We start from the raw sequence: 18,049 nt of genomic DNA, 5'->3' as shown, positions 1-18,049 counted from the left end.
TACAATAAATTTGTAGTATTTCCTCAGTATACATGGCCACTTTTGAATGGCTGTCAACGGAGAAAGATGATTTATTCCCCGCCATAAGGGACTGTTCACATGTTTGTCCACACGTTTAGGCTTTATTAATTGTTTTTCTCTGTAAACATGTGCTAGACAGATATCTTTGACCGCTGCGCCACATCTTGGTGTTTTTTTCAGTGTCTTGTGCAGGAACACTGCAGTTTTTAGACCCTGTGTAAAGTTAAAGGGACAGTTCACCAAAAGAAATAAAATTCTCTCATCATTTACTCACACTCATGCCATCCCAGATGTGTATGACTTTCTTTCTTCAGCAGAACACATATTTTTAGAAGAATATTTCAGCACTGTATAGATCAACAGAGGTTCTGCTGAAGAAAGAAATTCATAAACATCTGTACTGCATGAGGGTGAGGAAATGATGAGAGAACATTTATATCTATCCCTGTAACAAGAGCGTAAACTTTTACAAATGTGTCTCGAGACACCTGTGTTCAGCTCTGTTTGTGTCTAGTAAGAATGAGTTCAATCTAAATGGTGTAGTTACAGTATCATAATGGTGTAGTTACAGTATCTTCCAGCAGGGGCTTATTGCCCATATACATTTTGAAGCACAGACGCTAAACTAGTGTTCCTCAAATGGTGGGTCGTGACCCAAAAAAGGGTTGTAGCTCTGTTCGAATAGGGTCATGGAAAGCAGGGAAAGAACAATGCTAGGGTTCTTCCTCCATTTAAATTTGAATGATATTCATCTCATGTACGATGCTTTATACGCGCTAAATATGCTTCTCGTCTGAAACACGCATTTGTGACCTGCCCAATGATCTGCTCTGCTCTAACCTACTGTGTCTCTGGAGCATGCACGAGTGCACATCAACCAGGCTTCCCTCGATATCGCGGCGCAGACCACACAACTGATGCAACCCATTTGAATTCTAGTGAGAATGTTCTAGTTTGAAGTACTATGGAGGAATTCAAACCTATTCAAACCTAGACAGCTCTGACATGCTAAACAGCACTGATGAGCAAAAAAGACAACACTGTGCCATGCGCAAAAATAACGTTTTTGTTTTGTTTTTTTCAAATTACACATCACCTTCACTAAAGTTGTTCACACTTTTACAGTAATAACAGTAATTACTGTATTTTGACAAAAATGGTATTGTGTCATATTAAATTATCTATTAGGTAGAATCTATTAGACATTTACATCTGTGGCAGGTGTAGTTACAATTTCTAAATGTGTGTAGGCTACAATTTATTTATTTTATTTTATTTTTTTAAAGATTAACTAAATTGGCCTAACCACAGTAATGTTGAGACATGCATTGTCTTGCCTCTGCTTATATGGCAATGAACTGTAAATATAAGAGCAATACATAAAGGGCACTGACCTCCAGGACTTATGGAAAATGATGGACAAAGTTTTCCTCCTGTGTAATATACGTTCTGTTTGTATGATATTATATATTTAGGAAACAAACTGGATAATAAATATAATAGGTTCATACAAATAAATAGGATCATCAATTTAGGATTACAAAAGGAAGGAAAGAAAACTTCCTGTATCTTTTGTTGTTAACATCAGCAACAAAAATAATGTCACTTGATACATGCCCTTATGCTTGAGTAGTTTTGGCATGAACAAAACTATGCAAGATAAAAGAAAATGTGACCCAGGTTACATTAAATACAGGCTAAGTTTTTTTACTGTTTTTACTTAATGTCCAATGTAAAATCTAGGCCCTGAAGAAAAACCAGTTAAGAACAACTGCGCTATATGCTAGACTACAGCTCCGACAAAGCAGTTAATTTATACTGACAACCAGACAGGTTAACATTATCAAACTGAAGTCAATTTCACAACTTCATCTCATCCCCACAAATCTTAAGAATTCCTATGACACAGGAAGTCATAGACGAAAATAAAAAAAATTTACAAACACACAACCTAAACAGCTAATCGTATACTTACAGCTACTGGCAAAGAACCTTTGAGGGTGTTATGATGAGTAATGCATTTGCTAGATTCCAGGTACTTATTGGAGCTTTTCAGTTCTGCCTCCATTTGAATGAGCTCATCGTAGAGAGCCACCCACTGCTCATGAAAATTGATGACATGATTTGGGGAATCCTTAGGCACTGTTACTACAGCAATTAAATATGGGTCTTTACATATTTGAATTAAAATTTGTCTCAAAAAATTATTTGCAAGCTTAAAAATATTTCTTCAGTGTGATGAGGAGATGAAGTGTCTAAATAAATACATAGGCAATGTCTTAAGAACATCACACTTATGACAATGAAAAATGTACTTACTATTGTTTGGGTTTGAGATTTCACACTCCTTTGCCACTGGCCAGACAGCACTCAGAATAGCACCAGCATACTTATACTGCCACCATGGGGTCATTTACTAAACGTATAAACTGCAATACATTACATAACTCCCTGAACTTCAACCTGCACTTTCCAATTGAGAGGGTGATCTGAGTAAGAAACACACAACACAGAGTGAGTTGAGATCACAGTTGAAAAGACCCTGGACAGATATAAAGTCCAATGGCTTGCTTCTGGCCTTTTCATGGGGTAAATTGAATGTCAACTGACCTTATCATCGGACTCTGGCCCCAAATCCTAACTGCTAGCATTTCCAACACAAAGGTTAATGGTGGGAGTCTGGAGTCAGACTGAAGGTTATGGATGAAGCTCTCAGCTTCCTGCCAGCTCAGAGGAGGTCAGACCATCTTTAGAGGCTTCAACAACAAGCAGAAACTGGCACATCCTCAAGTCTTCAGATCAGAGGGACTGCAAACTCACTCGTTCAATGAGATTAAATAAGACTTGTGAGAGAATCTTTAACTCAAAATCTGCATCAGTATTGTGATTACACTGATGAGCTATTTTACACAAATGTTATTCAGTTTGATAAGTAGTTTTGGAGAAGACAGTGACCTTCCAAAAAACAGTGTCTGAGTTGCAGGTCATAAAATCAATTAATATATCCTTGCTTTTGCAGCACCTCCTTTAAATAAAAATTACACAAGAGGAATTGTTGATATTTACAAACAGCCCAATGTCTAACTATTCTTAAATTATGTAGTTTTCCCTTAGTATGGGAAAGCACTTTATATGAAAAGGGATGAACTAAGTGAAATAACTGAAATTGTTCTGTTTAGGAGTTGAATTCTGGAACGATATGCACAGTGTTCCTATTAGAGAATTCAGAGTCACGTATAGATGATATGTTGCTTTAATGATTGCTCTGATGTTGACATATGGAAGATGGACATATGCAAGGTTTCTAAAACAATAAAGAATAAAACAAATAGCAAATGAATTACCGTAGTGTCATTCATTTCACATAATAAATGTAAATAACTCAGTATTCTAGAGCATTATCTTCTTCATATACAATCTACAATGATCGTTATCTTACATTAATAACTCCTCAGAGAATCAGCATTGTATATTACAGCACATACCTCAAGCGTGGTAAACATATCACACTAATATAAATGAATTGAATTACAAACAGTATCTTTAACGAATACTTATACAATATAACATAAGGCAAATAACAGTGAACCTACTTTGTCCATCACTCATACAATGTCCCTAAAATACGAGCAATCCAATGAACTTTCCAGTCAGAACTGCTGATGCAACACTATGGCGCTACATTCACAGTCTACTCAGTTTCCGTGTCAACACAAGTAGCATATAACTTGGTTCTGCCTAGCGCTTATTCTGTGCGCCTCTCCGTTGTGGGGGCAAACATGGAGAATTCTGAACAGCCGCCCCCACATTTGAGCAGCAAATGTGTAGATTAGTAGAATTCTTTATGGTTGCAGATTTTCGGTATTATCTGGGAGTCCTGGAAGTGGGATAAGGCGGGCTGCAGGTCAAGTGTAAACTTTATCCTTTACTTGAATTTCAGCAGTTCGTACACACCTATCTCTGCTTGGAATGAGCTTCACCACTCGACCTATAGGCCATTGGGATCGTGGTAGGTTGGGGTCAATTATCATTACCACTGTATCCAGAGTAAGGGACCCTGCCGGTTGCTGCCAATTGCAGTGGGACTGAAGTGTTGGCAGGTAATCACGTAGGTAACGAATCCAAAATTGATCTATCAAGTGCTGACAATGTTGCCATCTATGGCATCCTATAGTCTCAGGAGCATAAATGGCTTGAGGCAAAAAATCGTCCAGCCGACCCATGAGAAGCATATTAGGGTGTTATTAGGGTCAGGATTAGCCACGTCAGCTGAAACGTATCCCAGAGGCTTGGAATTAAGAATACCTTCCACTTCAACTAGGATGGTGTGAAGTACGTTCTCTGACAATGATTGAGTTCCCACTGCAACCCGAAGTGCATTCTTGATTGAACGAATCTCCCGCTCCCATGCTCCTCCGAAGTGTGGCACATTAGGGGGATTGAATTTGAACTCAATTTGATAACTTGCCAGTTGCTGTTGAAGCTGTGGTTCCATTTCCTCGAAAGCTGTTCAGAGTTCTCTGTCAGCACCTCTGAAATTTGCACCTCAATCTGAAATTATCTCTGCTGGTTTGCCTCGCTGAGCAATGAATCTGTGAAGGGCTAGCAAGAAGGCATCCGTGTCCATTGAATTGAGGAGATCCAAATGAACTGCACATATTGTTAAGCACTTAAAAATCACCCCCCAACATTTCTCATTATGTCTGCCAATCCTAGCAATGAATGGCCCAAACGTCAATGCCTATTGAGAAGAAAGGTGGGCAGAAGATACGGAGGCAAGCCGATGGCAAATCTGCCGTTTGAGGAACTTTAGGCTGTGCTCTCCATCTTTGACACTATGGGCAGTGAAGTTGGTACTTTTTAATGACCTGTCGACCTCTCAAGTTCCAATACTGTCCCCTGATTTCTGCAAATAATCTCTCAAAGCCAGGATGTAACAGATGTTCATCATAGTCTTTTATTAAAAGTACTGTAGCAGGATGACGAGAGTCGAGTACTATGGGATGAATCTCAAAGTCACTAACCTGCTGTAACTGCCATAGCCTTCCACCTACTCTGATGAGATCTGTTGTTTGATCCAGCTCTGGAGCTAGATTCCTGAGTTTGCTGCTGACACAAACAGGCTGACCTGCCCTAAGAGAACGAGCTCTTCTGGAAAACTTTGTGCTTGGCAAGCTCTCCAGAGGGTAGTTTCTGCTTCACAGTAACTGTTAGTCGATTGAGTCTAATTTGGCTCTGCTGCCCCGTGACATTGCTGATGATTACTCCATCTACTGGATATAGTAATCTCTAGAAGCTTCTTACCTCATGTCAAGTCATCAGCTGGATTGTTTCGTGAGTTGACATATCGCCATGATCGCAGATCTGTTAGCTCCTGTATTTCTGTTACATGAGTGCTGAAAAATACTTTAAACCGGCATGACTCCAATTGTAACCATTCTAGAACAGTTGTAGAATCTGACATAGTGTGGTCTGTTGTAAGAAAGATGACAATTCTGTCTGGATCAATCTCACCAGCTGTGCTCCAGCTAGCGCTGCACACAACTCCAAACGTGGCATGGTCTGTTGACATTTAGGGGCCACTTTCGATCTGGCCATGACGAATGAAATATTGGTGACGCCCTCATGAGTTGTAGAGAGGTATGCTACCGCTCCATACGCCCTCTCGGATGCATCACAGAAAACATGAAGGTGGTGTTCAAGCCCGGGATTATCCATCACTTCAGGGACATAGCAACGCGGGATTAAGACTGCACTGAGGTGAGGTAATTCACTCTCCCATTCGTTCCAAGACTCAGACGCAGATCTGCAGGGAGGTCTGGGTCATCCCAGTCTCTTTTCTTCGACCATAGCTGCTGTATGAGAATCTTGGCCCTGGTTGTATAAGGTGTGATAAAACCCAAAGGGTCATACTGACTCGTAAGTACCTTATAAACTGCTCGCATTGTCATTTTTGAGTGATCGATAGATCGGTATCTGTAACCCAGAGTATCTGTCCCACAATTCCAACAGAGTCCTAATGTGGGTTCTTGAGGATCACACCGATTGTGTTCCAGTCACAGTTCCATGTCCTGGGATCTAGCATCAGTTGATAAGTGAGCCACAACTGATGATCAATTGCTAGCCCACTGCCTAATTTCAAATCCGCCAGAAATGCACGCAAGTCATCCCCTCTAGTCTTGGCTGCTGCAGCTGTAGGGAGACTCTCCATACAATTATCAACATAGAAATTGGATTCAACTGACTGGATGAGATCAGGAGTGCTGCATGGGTGTTCTTTGATGTGCTTCTGTAACGCATAGATGGCACAGCAGGGGCTACTGGTTGTTCCAAATGGCAGCACCTGCCATTCATATGTTTTCGGTGGAATCTCTCATTGCAAATCCCGCCAAAGAAATCGCAATAAGGGTCTGTCCTCAGGTAACAGGCGAACCTGATGAAACACCCCTGATGTCTCCACTGATTGCAACGTGGTGCCGTCAAAATCGCAGAAGGACCCCAAGGAGGGATGGTCCGAGATTTGGTCCTGGCAAGAGCTGCTCACTGAGAGAAATACCCTTGTATACAAAGGAACAACTGAACACTAGACGTGCCTTTCCATTATGGTAGACGAGGTGATGTGGCAGATACCAGGATTCCTCTGATTCATTAGCGTCTTCAGCTGTGATCTCTCTCACATTTCCTACTTGAATTAGTCTATTCATCTCCCCTTGATAGGCAGCTGCCCTCTGTGTTTAATCTCTGAGTCTCTTTTCAGTACTACGGAGATTGGCTAGCACTGACTCCTGAGGAGCTCTCAGCTTGGGGGAATCTGTAGGCCGCAAGAGAGGAGTGACATAACACTGAACTCCATCGACCAACACCCTACAGGTTTTGCCTCTAAGATCTTGATAGACTCTTGGTCCTGTCTAGAATGAGTCAACAGCTTTTCACTGTGGTAATGTAGGGGATCTAGCTGCCACAATCGCTCCACGTCTCTATAGAGGGCATCATATGCTGCTGATGCAGTGATTAAATAACTCAGATGAGTGGAGGTTGCTCAATTTGGAAGACCTTCAGGACCTTGAAGAGCCCATCCTAGTTTTGTATGAACTGCGACTGGCCCTACCTGATTACCCACTTGAAATGTTTCCACTGCAGTGATCAGAGGGCTATTATCTGAGCCAAGCAGCAACAGGGGCTGAACATTCTTGAATGACTGCAACGGAATACCTTTTAAGTGGGCATATCAGCTTTGAAGAGCTTTGACTGAGTAGCTCTGTTCCACAAGATCCAAACCACAGCAGTGAAGGCATTCTGGATTTTGTATCTGACTCCAGGATTGACCTTCGAGGACACATCGAAGGTAACAACTGAGCCAGCGAGGAATGTGACATCAGGATGGATGGTATTCAAGGCTAGAGTTTCTTCTTTCCCCTCCAGCTGAAGGTGTCAAGCAACAGCAGGTAACAGCATGGTATGCTCAGCGCCATCATCCAATATTGTAAAGGTCTCCATTGTTCTATCCTTATTATGAAGAAGCACAGGCACAACTTTCAGTAGTACACAACCTGAGGGAATTGAAGGTGTAAGGTAGATCCTACCGTTCAATGCACTGGTTGGCTTCATCTTGTCTCGCTGTTCAGCGACTCCATGGAGGACTTGAAGATGAATCTCCCCACAGATTCCACATGGTTTCTTTAGGTTACAGTCCTCTGGACAGTGGGAACAGCCACACTTCCAGCATTGTTTTCCCTCTGCTATCCATTGCATGAGGTTTTCTGTGGATTGATCCTTCATTTGTTTGCACTGCATTATGTAATGCTCTTTGCTGCGGCAGAACAAACAATGCACTATGGATTTCCTCCATTGAGAAGACTGAGGTTCTCGTTTAGGTGCCTTGACATTCTGGGGCTCTACGCCATGGTAGACTGAAGCACTCTGTCCTTTAGATCGAGTTGAAGCCTTTCCATAAATTGACTTGGAGGATTTCTTCTTCTGATAACGTTCAACTTGTCTACTGGATAGACGCTATTGTTGCGCTTTATCTTGCAGCCAACCAGAAAAGTCCTGAAGATTATATGGGTTGAGGCTGGAGACATTCAACTTGCCTTGCATCTGTAAGAACTCAATGAAGTTGTCTCTGTGAGTTTGCTGATGAGCCTGCCTACGTGGGAAAAACAATTGAGTTCAATGCCTCTCGGGCATTCCAGGGACAATAACATGCTCACAAGAAGATGAACTCTTAAGGTGAATGACTGGAAACTAGTAGCATCATTAACTTTCACATCTGGAGCATTGAGTACGGCTGCTATTTCACTCTGTGTTAATTTATATGGCTGTCCATAGTGCAACTGTAGAGCCTGCATCGCTGCTGTATATGGCTGAGCTTCATGTTGACAAGACTGGCTGATCATTTGAGTCTCTGGAAGCTTGAGATGTTCGAGCAGCACGTGATATTTGTATTTCTCTGACAGCTTAGGATGAGGTTCGAGTAGATTATCCAAAGCTAGTTTCAGATTGGCGAAATTCCTTTCACTATCTACAACAAAGTCTGGTATAGAAGGTTTCAGGGCCCCACACAAGTTAATGGGAGGTGAAGGAGCTGCCTGATAATCGACAAACTGTGGCCAGCTTACTTGTTGTGCTAGGTACTGATGACTATGTGCATCAGGATGACTATGCTCTGCTGAGTATGCACCAAAATAACTGGGATGACAGTCGGTATAAACTGGAGCTACCAAGTGTTGCATTGTATGTGCTGCAGTTGGATGATTGGTGGCCTATTGTTGCTGGGTCGAATAAGCAGCATCCTCAGTTCCTAAGGACCTTCGAAGCGCAGGAGGTGACTTATGTTCATGTGGTATTTGTGGGAGTAACCATCCTTGTAGCGCAGCATCAGGAGCTGTAGGAAGAAGGGGAGACACAAAGCATGATGAAGGAATTGAGTGGACTGAACTCATATTGTGCAGTGAAAGGGTTCGCCGGGCCGCTTGAGCTTTTATGGTACCATGGGCTATGTTCGGCATAACTGAAACCGGTTGGATCGGAGGTGATTCATACTTCTTTGGTTTAGGGCTCATTAATTCAGGCTGAGATTCTGGAAAATCAACTGATGTCTTTGAGAAGTGTGGAGCAGTCGAGGTAATGTTAAGAACAGGCTCAGGGGAAAGTGCTCCCTTCTGAGATGCTATATCTCCTTCTTAGACTGAGAGGTTGTCTGCTTCCTCCTCCGGTAGAAATGCATTAATGCGCTTTAACATATCCTGTCATCGCTGCCACCTTTTCTCGTAAAGAGACAGTCTGCTTGTAAACTGTGCAGTCTCAGCTGATTCCTCCTCCTCAGCTGCAGCGAAGTTCTCCATCAATTCTCTCAAGGACATTTTATCTTTGACTGGACTTGCTCTGCTTTATGTACTGGAGTAGACATACTAGTCGGAGAAGATACTGTACTGTCTCCAGCTCTGTTTACTGCAGAAGTCACTGGCTGTGTATTTAGTGAGCAAGATGGGAGACTAGTTGATTTTGTAAGATTACTATCCATAACATAGTCCTCCAATGCTTAGGAAGCTTACTTTGTCTCACTGGCCACCCAACTGGATAATCTGAACTGGAGGGATTATCATCATGCAATGACATATCTGTAGTAGTCAGTATCTGGCACGAAGGACCATGTTCTGTTTAGGAGTTGAATGCTGGATCGATATGCACAGTGTCCCTATTAGAGAATTCGGAGTCACGTATAGATGATATGTTGCTTTAATGATTGCTCTGATGTTGACATATGGAAGATGGACATATGTAAGGTTTCTAAAGCAATAAAGAATAAAACAAATAGCAAATGAATTACTGAAGTGTTATTCGTTTCACATAATAAACGTAAATACCATAACTCAGTATTGTAGTAGGGTGGGGGGGGGGGGTAATAGGGTTCAAAACAGTGTTACTATGAATGCAAACTTTAATTCTCTATTAGCATAACATAAATATATATAAATAAATAAAAATTCCAACATTCTATTGAATGAATGTCCATGTTCTAAAATAAAATATTTGATGCCATGAGTGTACCTTCATTTACTATCACTATTGTTTTGAATGGCCATGGAAAATGAAGCAATGTGATAACAATTTTACCTGGTCACAAAAAGTAGTCCGTTAATTTACCTGATGAACTTTCACCTTTTGCTGACCCTTTATGCTTGCAGAGCTAATGTGTGCTTCTAAATCACTTGCACCTTTATTAGCAACTGACACATAAGTGCCAGCTTTACATGCTTCCCACAGATCTCGACCTGGATGAAACCATGGGAATTTTGTGCAAATCTTCTGTAAATTTGCACATTCGTTTGGGCATTGTTTCCACTCAGCTGTCATTTGCTGCTACTGTCAAGCAACTGTTTGATGCCGAACACAACAACGTTTGCACGTTCGCGGAGAGATTGACAGGCAGGAATTTGGCCAATAGTTGCTGCAAGCCTCTTATAATCGACCAATTGGTGTGCGAGAATGCGGGACTTACAAAGAGGGGTTAAAGCAATGCAAATATGCGCGCACGCACAATTAAGTATTAGACCAGATGCACATCATAATGCAATTAAAGACGTATCCCGGCCGGACGCTTTTTTAAGGTCGGAAAAAGAGGACATGTCCAGGAAAAAGAGGATGTATGGTCACCCTATATTCTAGAGCATTATCTTCTCCATATACAATCTACAATGACCGTTATCTTACGTTAATAACTCCTCAGAGAATCAGCATTGTATATTACAGCACATAACTCAAGTGCGGTAAACAGATCACGCTAATAAATGAATTGACCTTACAAACAGTATCTTTAACGAATACTTATACAATATAACATAACAAGTCAAATAACAGTGAACCTACTTTGTCCGTCACTCATACAGTGTCCCTAAAACACAAGCAATCCAACAAACTTTCCAGTCAGAACTGCTGATGCAACACTACGCACATTTACAGTCTACTCAGTTTCCGTGTCAACGCAAGTAGCGTATAACTTGGTTCCGCCTAGCGCTTATTCTGTGCGCCTCTCTGTTATGGGGGCAAACATGGAGAATTCTAAACAGAAAAGGTTATGAAATCCCTCAAACGACTAAATAAAAAGCTGCTGAAGCAGTTGCTCCAATTTATAAAAGGGCACCAGATTTTATCCTATAACGTGAGTATCACTCATTCTGGTTTTGCCACAGTTGGTGCAGCTGATATAGGCTGTGTCTCGTTTGGAAGGATGCATCCTCCGGAGGTCACATTTGTCGGCCGCATACGTCATCGAGGCTGTCTCGTTTCAGAATAGCGAGTAAGACACTTCGAATGCAGCCTTCGAATGCGACCTTCTTTCACGGGAATTCGGAGGATGCAAGAGGTGTATCCTTCGTGGGCACTCATAACCCACAATAATTTGCTTCAACGGAAATGTCTAAAAAAAAAAAAAGAATGACGCCAATTTGCCCGTAAATATGATGTTCAAATGCAAGGAATGTTAATTCCCAAGTTGAAGTACCTCAGCAGATGGGTGCAGAGTATATAATATGTATAATTATATTAATATATAATTCAAATAAAGTATTAGACTTAAAGTACACCTATAAAATCTATTTTCTTTTCTCTTTACATCATTATAACTCTCCTAAAATGTACCGCATACATTCCCTTCCAGAGGGACTTTGTTCTCTTTTCACTCAAAGCGCTCCCGCTTGTTAAAGAGTGGCGTGCTGTCATAGCAACCATGTTACGTTCTGTTTATGTTTGTCCTACGAAGGCCATCGCGTTTAAACGAGGCTTGTTTAAAGGAGGACTCTCGGTATACTGCAGCCTTCAAAGGACGTCCTACCTTGCATGCAGCCTTCCAAACGAGACACAGCCATAGGCTACTAAATGAAATGAAATGAAAGATCGCCATCTGCTGGTGTGCTGTCATACTCTATGGTTGATTGCTAACCTCAACTCCTTTCAAACCAAGCAACCTTGAACAAAAGAGAGAACTCATCTACATAGTGGTGTACATGTATTCTTTTTTCCTTTATTTCAATCTATTTGTATGTACAAATTTATACAATTTCTGAACAAGTTTACATATACAGATTCCTAGCTCAACTGGTAGACCATGACACTAGCAGCCATGCTCAGTGGTTTAATTCCCAGCAACATGCATACTGATAAAAACGTATTTTGAATGCACTGTAATCACTTTGGGGACAAAAAAAAAAAAAAAAAAAAAAAAAAAAAAAAGAAAAGAAAAAAGAAAGAAATCTGTAATTAATGTAGGCCTATATGTATATAAGTTGCAAGTAACAATTTAGCAATTAATTTGGCCAGCTGTTACACTAAAAAAAAATAAATAATAATAATTAAGATCAGCGCATGAAATGAGTAATATTAAAATCTACTGATATTATATATATATATATATATATATATATATATATAATTTATTTTTAATTTTATTTTTAAATGTTTAAATTTTATTTTTTATGTTTTTATTTATTTATTTATTATTATTTTTTTTTTTTTTTTTGCTAATTTGAGTAAATTTCACTGGTAAATAAAATATGTAAATTTGACCTAATCTTTCAAAGCTGGTGTTCCCAGCATGCACTGGGCTTAAATAATTGATGATCTTGCTTGGTTTCACAGTTTGCAAGTTTATTTACACCATTTTTATTGTTACATTTAGTAACTTCTTGTTTTGTTATGTCCAAGTTCATTTTCTACTCAAAATTAACTGCTCAGTATTAAAAAAAACTTTTTGATTGAATTTATTGTCTAAAATTGTCTAAGTAAAATGTACTCACTTTAATCAATATTATCTCATGAAGTAGATTTTAATACATTTTATACCATTAAAATTTACATAAAACTGTGTGCAAAATCTTGTGAAATAAAAATTAAGTAAATCTTTCCAAACATTCTCTTTGATGAACAGATGAACAGAATTCTAGCTTATATCCATATGACAAATGTGAAAGATTTGTGTGAGGAGGACAGGTAAATGAATTAATAAATGGGGAAAGGAAAAGAACTTGGCTTAAAGAAATTAAGCAAATTAATTGGCAAATGGGGACAGACAGGGAAAAGGAACTGGTTGTAAAGAAAATAAATGAGAAAATATATTGAACGTGGGAGGGGGGGGGGGGGGGTATTTAATCAATTACAAAGTAAAAAATAAACATTTTCTCAAATATAATTAAAAATGGGTTATTAATATATTATTGCTATAATTAATAAGATTTTCAATCAATCATTTTAAACGCCTACTTATTTCATAAAGTGATTTGTTTACATATTTATTTTCACATGAAAAGATTAATAATTGACTCCTTGCTATTGACTGATTTTAGCAGAGACCTGAATGATGCCCTGAGTTGTGTCCCACAGGCTACTCAGCCTTGCATGCTCTATATGGTTAAAATTAGGGTTGAGGCTGGGTTAGACCCTCATCAGCCTCCCAGGGAAAATTCGGAGCACCTTCCTGCAATGGCTGATTTTAGTTCCCCAAAAGATGCATTTAGGCATCTCAGAGCATGTTGGCATTGTAAGAGCGGCTAATCTGACTAAAATGCCTGATGATATCACAAGTGATGTGAGAGCTTGTGGGAAGTAACCATGACTAGCTCAATAGTAGTTTTGAGAAATTATGTCAAAGCACCAGGCAGTTTAGCATTTAAGATGTCATATTTTGCATTGCATAGACCAAAGCCTATAAACTTCATTACCATTGTCAGGATTTATCCTGCATCATTAATCATAAATTTAAAATTGTCGACATGTCATTAGAACAGTACTGTGGTATATTCCAGTGGCTAAATGAGGGCACATGTTAAAATGAGAGATGACTCAGGGTCTCGGGTTCTCAGAAAACAGCATCAGCAGTTCAACATCCCAGCCCCCAACCAGACAGCTGCAACACACACACACACACACACACACACACACACACTCACACACCATATTGCACTGGTATTACACAGCCCTGCTTGTAGCTAATTCTATTATCCCAAAAAAAATCACTTGCCCTTGTGTCCACTTCATTTGTAATATTTTATTTTTATTCATTAATCTTTCAATCACGTAAAGGCATCCATTATCTGTCTCTACAGAGCACAAATATTAATTAGATAGGATGGGGGTGCAATGAAGGGATAGGCTGCTCAGACTAAACCTCTCTAGCATCATCTTGCACTCTCTCTCACTCTCTCTCTCTCTTTTTGTCTCTCATAATTCCACGCCCTAGAGGAGACAGAAGCAGCCTGGGCAATCTTAACAGACACGCTGTCCTCATCTCTTATACCAGCCAGTGGATACAACCACTTTGTTCACAACGGTAAGTCTATTATAACAATATCCATCCTCCTCTCTGCATGTGTGTGTGGATCAAAGCAATTGCTTGATTAATATGACTGCAGGTGACTGCAAATACTCATTGGATAGATGGGTGCGGCATTCAAAGAATGAAGAGAGATAGAGGGATCTAGAAAAATTGATGGATATGGTATGGAGATCTTTTTCTTCTGTGAGGTACACTGCAGTCCAGCATGTGGAAAAAGCAAAACGGCTGTCTGGATGTCAAAATGGGGGAGCCATCCATGATATAAATGAAGCAATGTGGAGAAAACATAGACTGAGACCTAATATAGGAAGAAAGGACATTCAGAAAAAGGTGTTTAGTGTGAATGAATGAGAAGTGTGTTGGTAGATACATGTTAAGACACTTGGAGTGTAGGTGTGTGGTTAACATCGGAACATGATACACACATGGCAAATGGCTGAGCTGCAACACACGTGTGCTACATGTGATCATCACACATGTACAGGGAGAATGTGAACATTCCATCCCCTGGCATTCAGCTGACTTTAATTGAAAACGGCACCTCAGAAATTGAGCATGCTCAAGGATTTACATGAGATTTACATAAAAAAATTATTTTAAAAATAGCATATGTTTTAATCAAATACTTTTTAAGACCAACATACCCTACAGTGAAGTGGCTAAAACAGCCTTGCTAGTTTCTTTTGTGCAACACATAAATGAGACAATGCAAGGTAAGTATGACTGTAAGCCACATCTGTCATTTCTGTTGACAGCAAGCATGTCTGACAAGCCAGACCTCACAGAGATTGCCAGGTTTGACAAAACCAAGCTGAAGAAGACAGAAACAAAAGAGAAGAACCCTCTGCCCACCAAAGAGAGTGAGTATCCCTCACATTCAATCAGTCTGGGTGTGGTATACTGTAGGTCTTTTTCCCCATCTGTCTCTCTGCTCTGCAGTATTTTGACCATCATCTCATTAGTTCCATTCCACTCTCTTATTGTACATTCTCTCTCACTATTTATATTTGGTTCAGTCTCTTCTTATTTAAACACACTTTCAGTCACTGTTTCATCTGTTCTTTAAGAGAAGAGTAGCAAATTTATTTATATTTTCCTTCTTTTTCCTCTCTCACTCTCTTTAACACTGCTCAGTAAGCAGCCTTTCTTTTTTTAGCCTTCTGTGTCAGCAGATGGGTGTCATCTCTATTGCTGTCAAATTCCTCCATCAGCATTGCAGTGCAGACCTAAGCCTGTCTGCAGAATGAGATCTCCCATGTGAATAAGCATCATATGTAATAATGCCATGTTCCCTGGCAGGAGGAGGACATGGTCACCTTTCAAACACATCTCTGTCTCTCAAGATTCAAGAAGCTTGTCTTGGCATAATAAAGGCACTTGCACTGCCATTATTTATATTAATCTCTCTATTTCTGTTTTCAGCTATAGAGCAGGAAAGGAAAGGAGATGCCACTCCATGATCTGACAGGGATGGAGAAGAGAAGCACAAAAGATGCTCTTCAGAAAAGAAGATATTACAATTCCTTTTTCTGTTTTAAGGGTGCTATTGCCCCATGTGATGCATGGTTACTATGGTGATTGGAGTCACTGGGGCCTCTGATTGGGAGAGCGATGATGGGGGTGACATGAGACAGGGTTTAAAAAAAAGATATTTTATGAAATTATTATTATTATTATTATTATTATTATTATTATCATTATTATTTAGTTTTTATTTTATTTTTTTATGTGTTTCTTCTTGGAAATAAAGACAAATGATATGCAAAACAAATAAAATGCCAAAAATGACTCCTGTTCTCAAAATGACGTATAAGTACATGATTTATTAAAATGGAATGAATTTGGCTCTTTGGCATAAGACTCAAAGATAAACTGATTTGACAGGTATTCTGCATATTTCCATTTTAGAATGGTTTCAATTGTGTGGAGTTATGTAGACTCTAATTTTGAAGAAATACAAATTCAACACATGAGTGGTAGCTAAATTGAACCTAAATGTCAAGCTTGAGGCATTTTAGCTGATGAAAAAAAAACAGAATAAACAACAAAACTGATCTGTGTCTAAAATTCATGACTACACTGCTTAATTCCCTCACTCACCCTTCTTTCCATTTTAAAAACTGAACATTTAAATATCCTCAATTTTACCCCAAGACTATCATAAAATGAAAAAGGTGATTTTATCACACATATTAACAGCTTTGTGGGGAAAAACAGTGGCTTTCTAGCATATATACCTCTGTCTCTCCTCATGACCAGCCAATGAAGGATGTGCATTAATATTTTAGTATTTGAGACAGCCGAGATTAATTTAGTACTAGTATAAAGGGATGCTAATAAGAGGACAATTCCAGACCAGACTTATGTATTGGGATTAGTTGTCACACTTTTTACTGCTTCAAACATTTTTCAGGGTAGATTTATTTTTGAAAGTCAGTTTCGGAATAGGCACATACCTATACCCAAGCGATTGTACATGTCAACCGTTATTGCCCACGACACAGTTCACTGAACAGACATTGACATTTTGTGACAACATGCCCCAATTGCGGGCATGTTGGCACAAAAGTAATTTGTCACAATAGAACCTGCAATCAAACAGCCTATTATGCACTTTCAGAAAACATATAAACAATTATGAAGCACAAAACGATAAATAAAACAGCAAACATGTAAGAGATAGTGAATAAAAATCAAATCATTTTAAATGTATAACATTAAAAGCACAAGTGACAACTTGCCCTGACCTGGTAATTATGACAAATACCTTTGTCCAGAGAATGAATGCTTCAACCTATCATTTAAAGTCTGCCTTTATTACAAGAGTGAACCTTAATGCATGTCAGGGTGGTTATATTGTGTTTACTTGTTTATCCAACAGTAATAGCATGAAAAATTATATTTAAATTTTAGTGTGAATTCACAAATTTTCCTAATTTAAGTTTTCTATTTGAAACCAAAATACAAAACCACTGCTTTAGACTAAAACCTAACAGTACTTTCACATTTGATGACTAGCCCCAGCCTCCCCCATACAGCATTAAAACATCACATAACTGTCCTAAGAATGATAGTGTTTTATGGCCAGCAGGGGAGCCACAATTTATACTCTGATTATGGCCGGTCACACCTGAAGACTGAAGTAATTATATAACCTAAATGACCAGAAAAAAAAATTCAAATGAATTTTGATCATCCTTAAAAATTAGTTTTAAATCTCAACCACAGAATCACGAGAATGAATAGAAAATTATATGTTATCATGAGATACCTACTCCCAATCAAGACTGCAATCCAGGCATGTTCTTGTTGATAAAAAAGTTTGCATCCCCATCAGGTCATGTAGCCACAGCCCTGCTCGAATGTCACTGATTATCCTACAGTAGTGGCCAAAAATATTGGCACCCTTGGTAAATATGAGCAATGAAGGCTGTGAAACAAAATCTGCATTGCTTATCCTTTTGATCTTTCATTCAAAATATTCAAAAAGAATCTACCCTTTAATTGAAGTAAAACAACTGAAAGAGAGGAAATATCTCATTATTAAATAAATATTTTTCTCCAAAACACATTGACCACAATTATTGGCACCCCTAGAAATTCTTATGACTAAAATATATCTGAAGTATATTCCCATTCATATTTTACATTTTTTAGTGCACCTTGGTGAATAGGAACATGAAACTGTTCAGCCATGAC

At 39.2% G+C, this 18,049-nt stretch overlaps 1 protein-coding gene across 1 annotated transcript; it reads left to right on the top strand.

Moving 5' to 3' along the window:
- Positions 1–14,215: 14,215 nt before the first annotated feature.
- LOC127417879 (thymosin beta-like) lies at positions 14,216–16,156 on the top strand. The gene is made up of 3 exons (XM_051658122.1): positions 14,216–14,344; positions 15,106–15,210; positions 15,773–16,156. Exons 2-3 carry the CDS (start codon positions 15,111–15,113, stop codon positions 15,808–15,810), a joined length of 138 nt encoding a protein of 45 aa, XP_051514082.1. The 5' UTR covers positions 14,216–14,344; positions 15,106–15,110; the 3' UTR covers positions 15,811–16,156.
- Positions 16,157–18,049: the final 1,893 nt, after the last annotated feature.

This window comes from Myxocyprinus asiaticus, chromosome 27 (assembly GCF_019703515.2).
Source record: "Myxocyprinus asiaticus isolate MX2 ecotype Aquarium Trade chromosome 27, UBuf_Myxa_2, whole genome shotgun sequence".
NCBI lineage: Eukaryota > Metazoa > Chordata > Actinopteri > Cypriniformes > Catostomidae > Myxocyprinus > Myxocyprinus asiaticus.
This window is presented reverse-complemented; position numbering and strand designations above follow the sequence as displayed.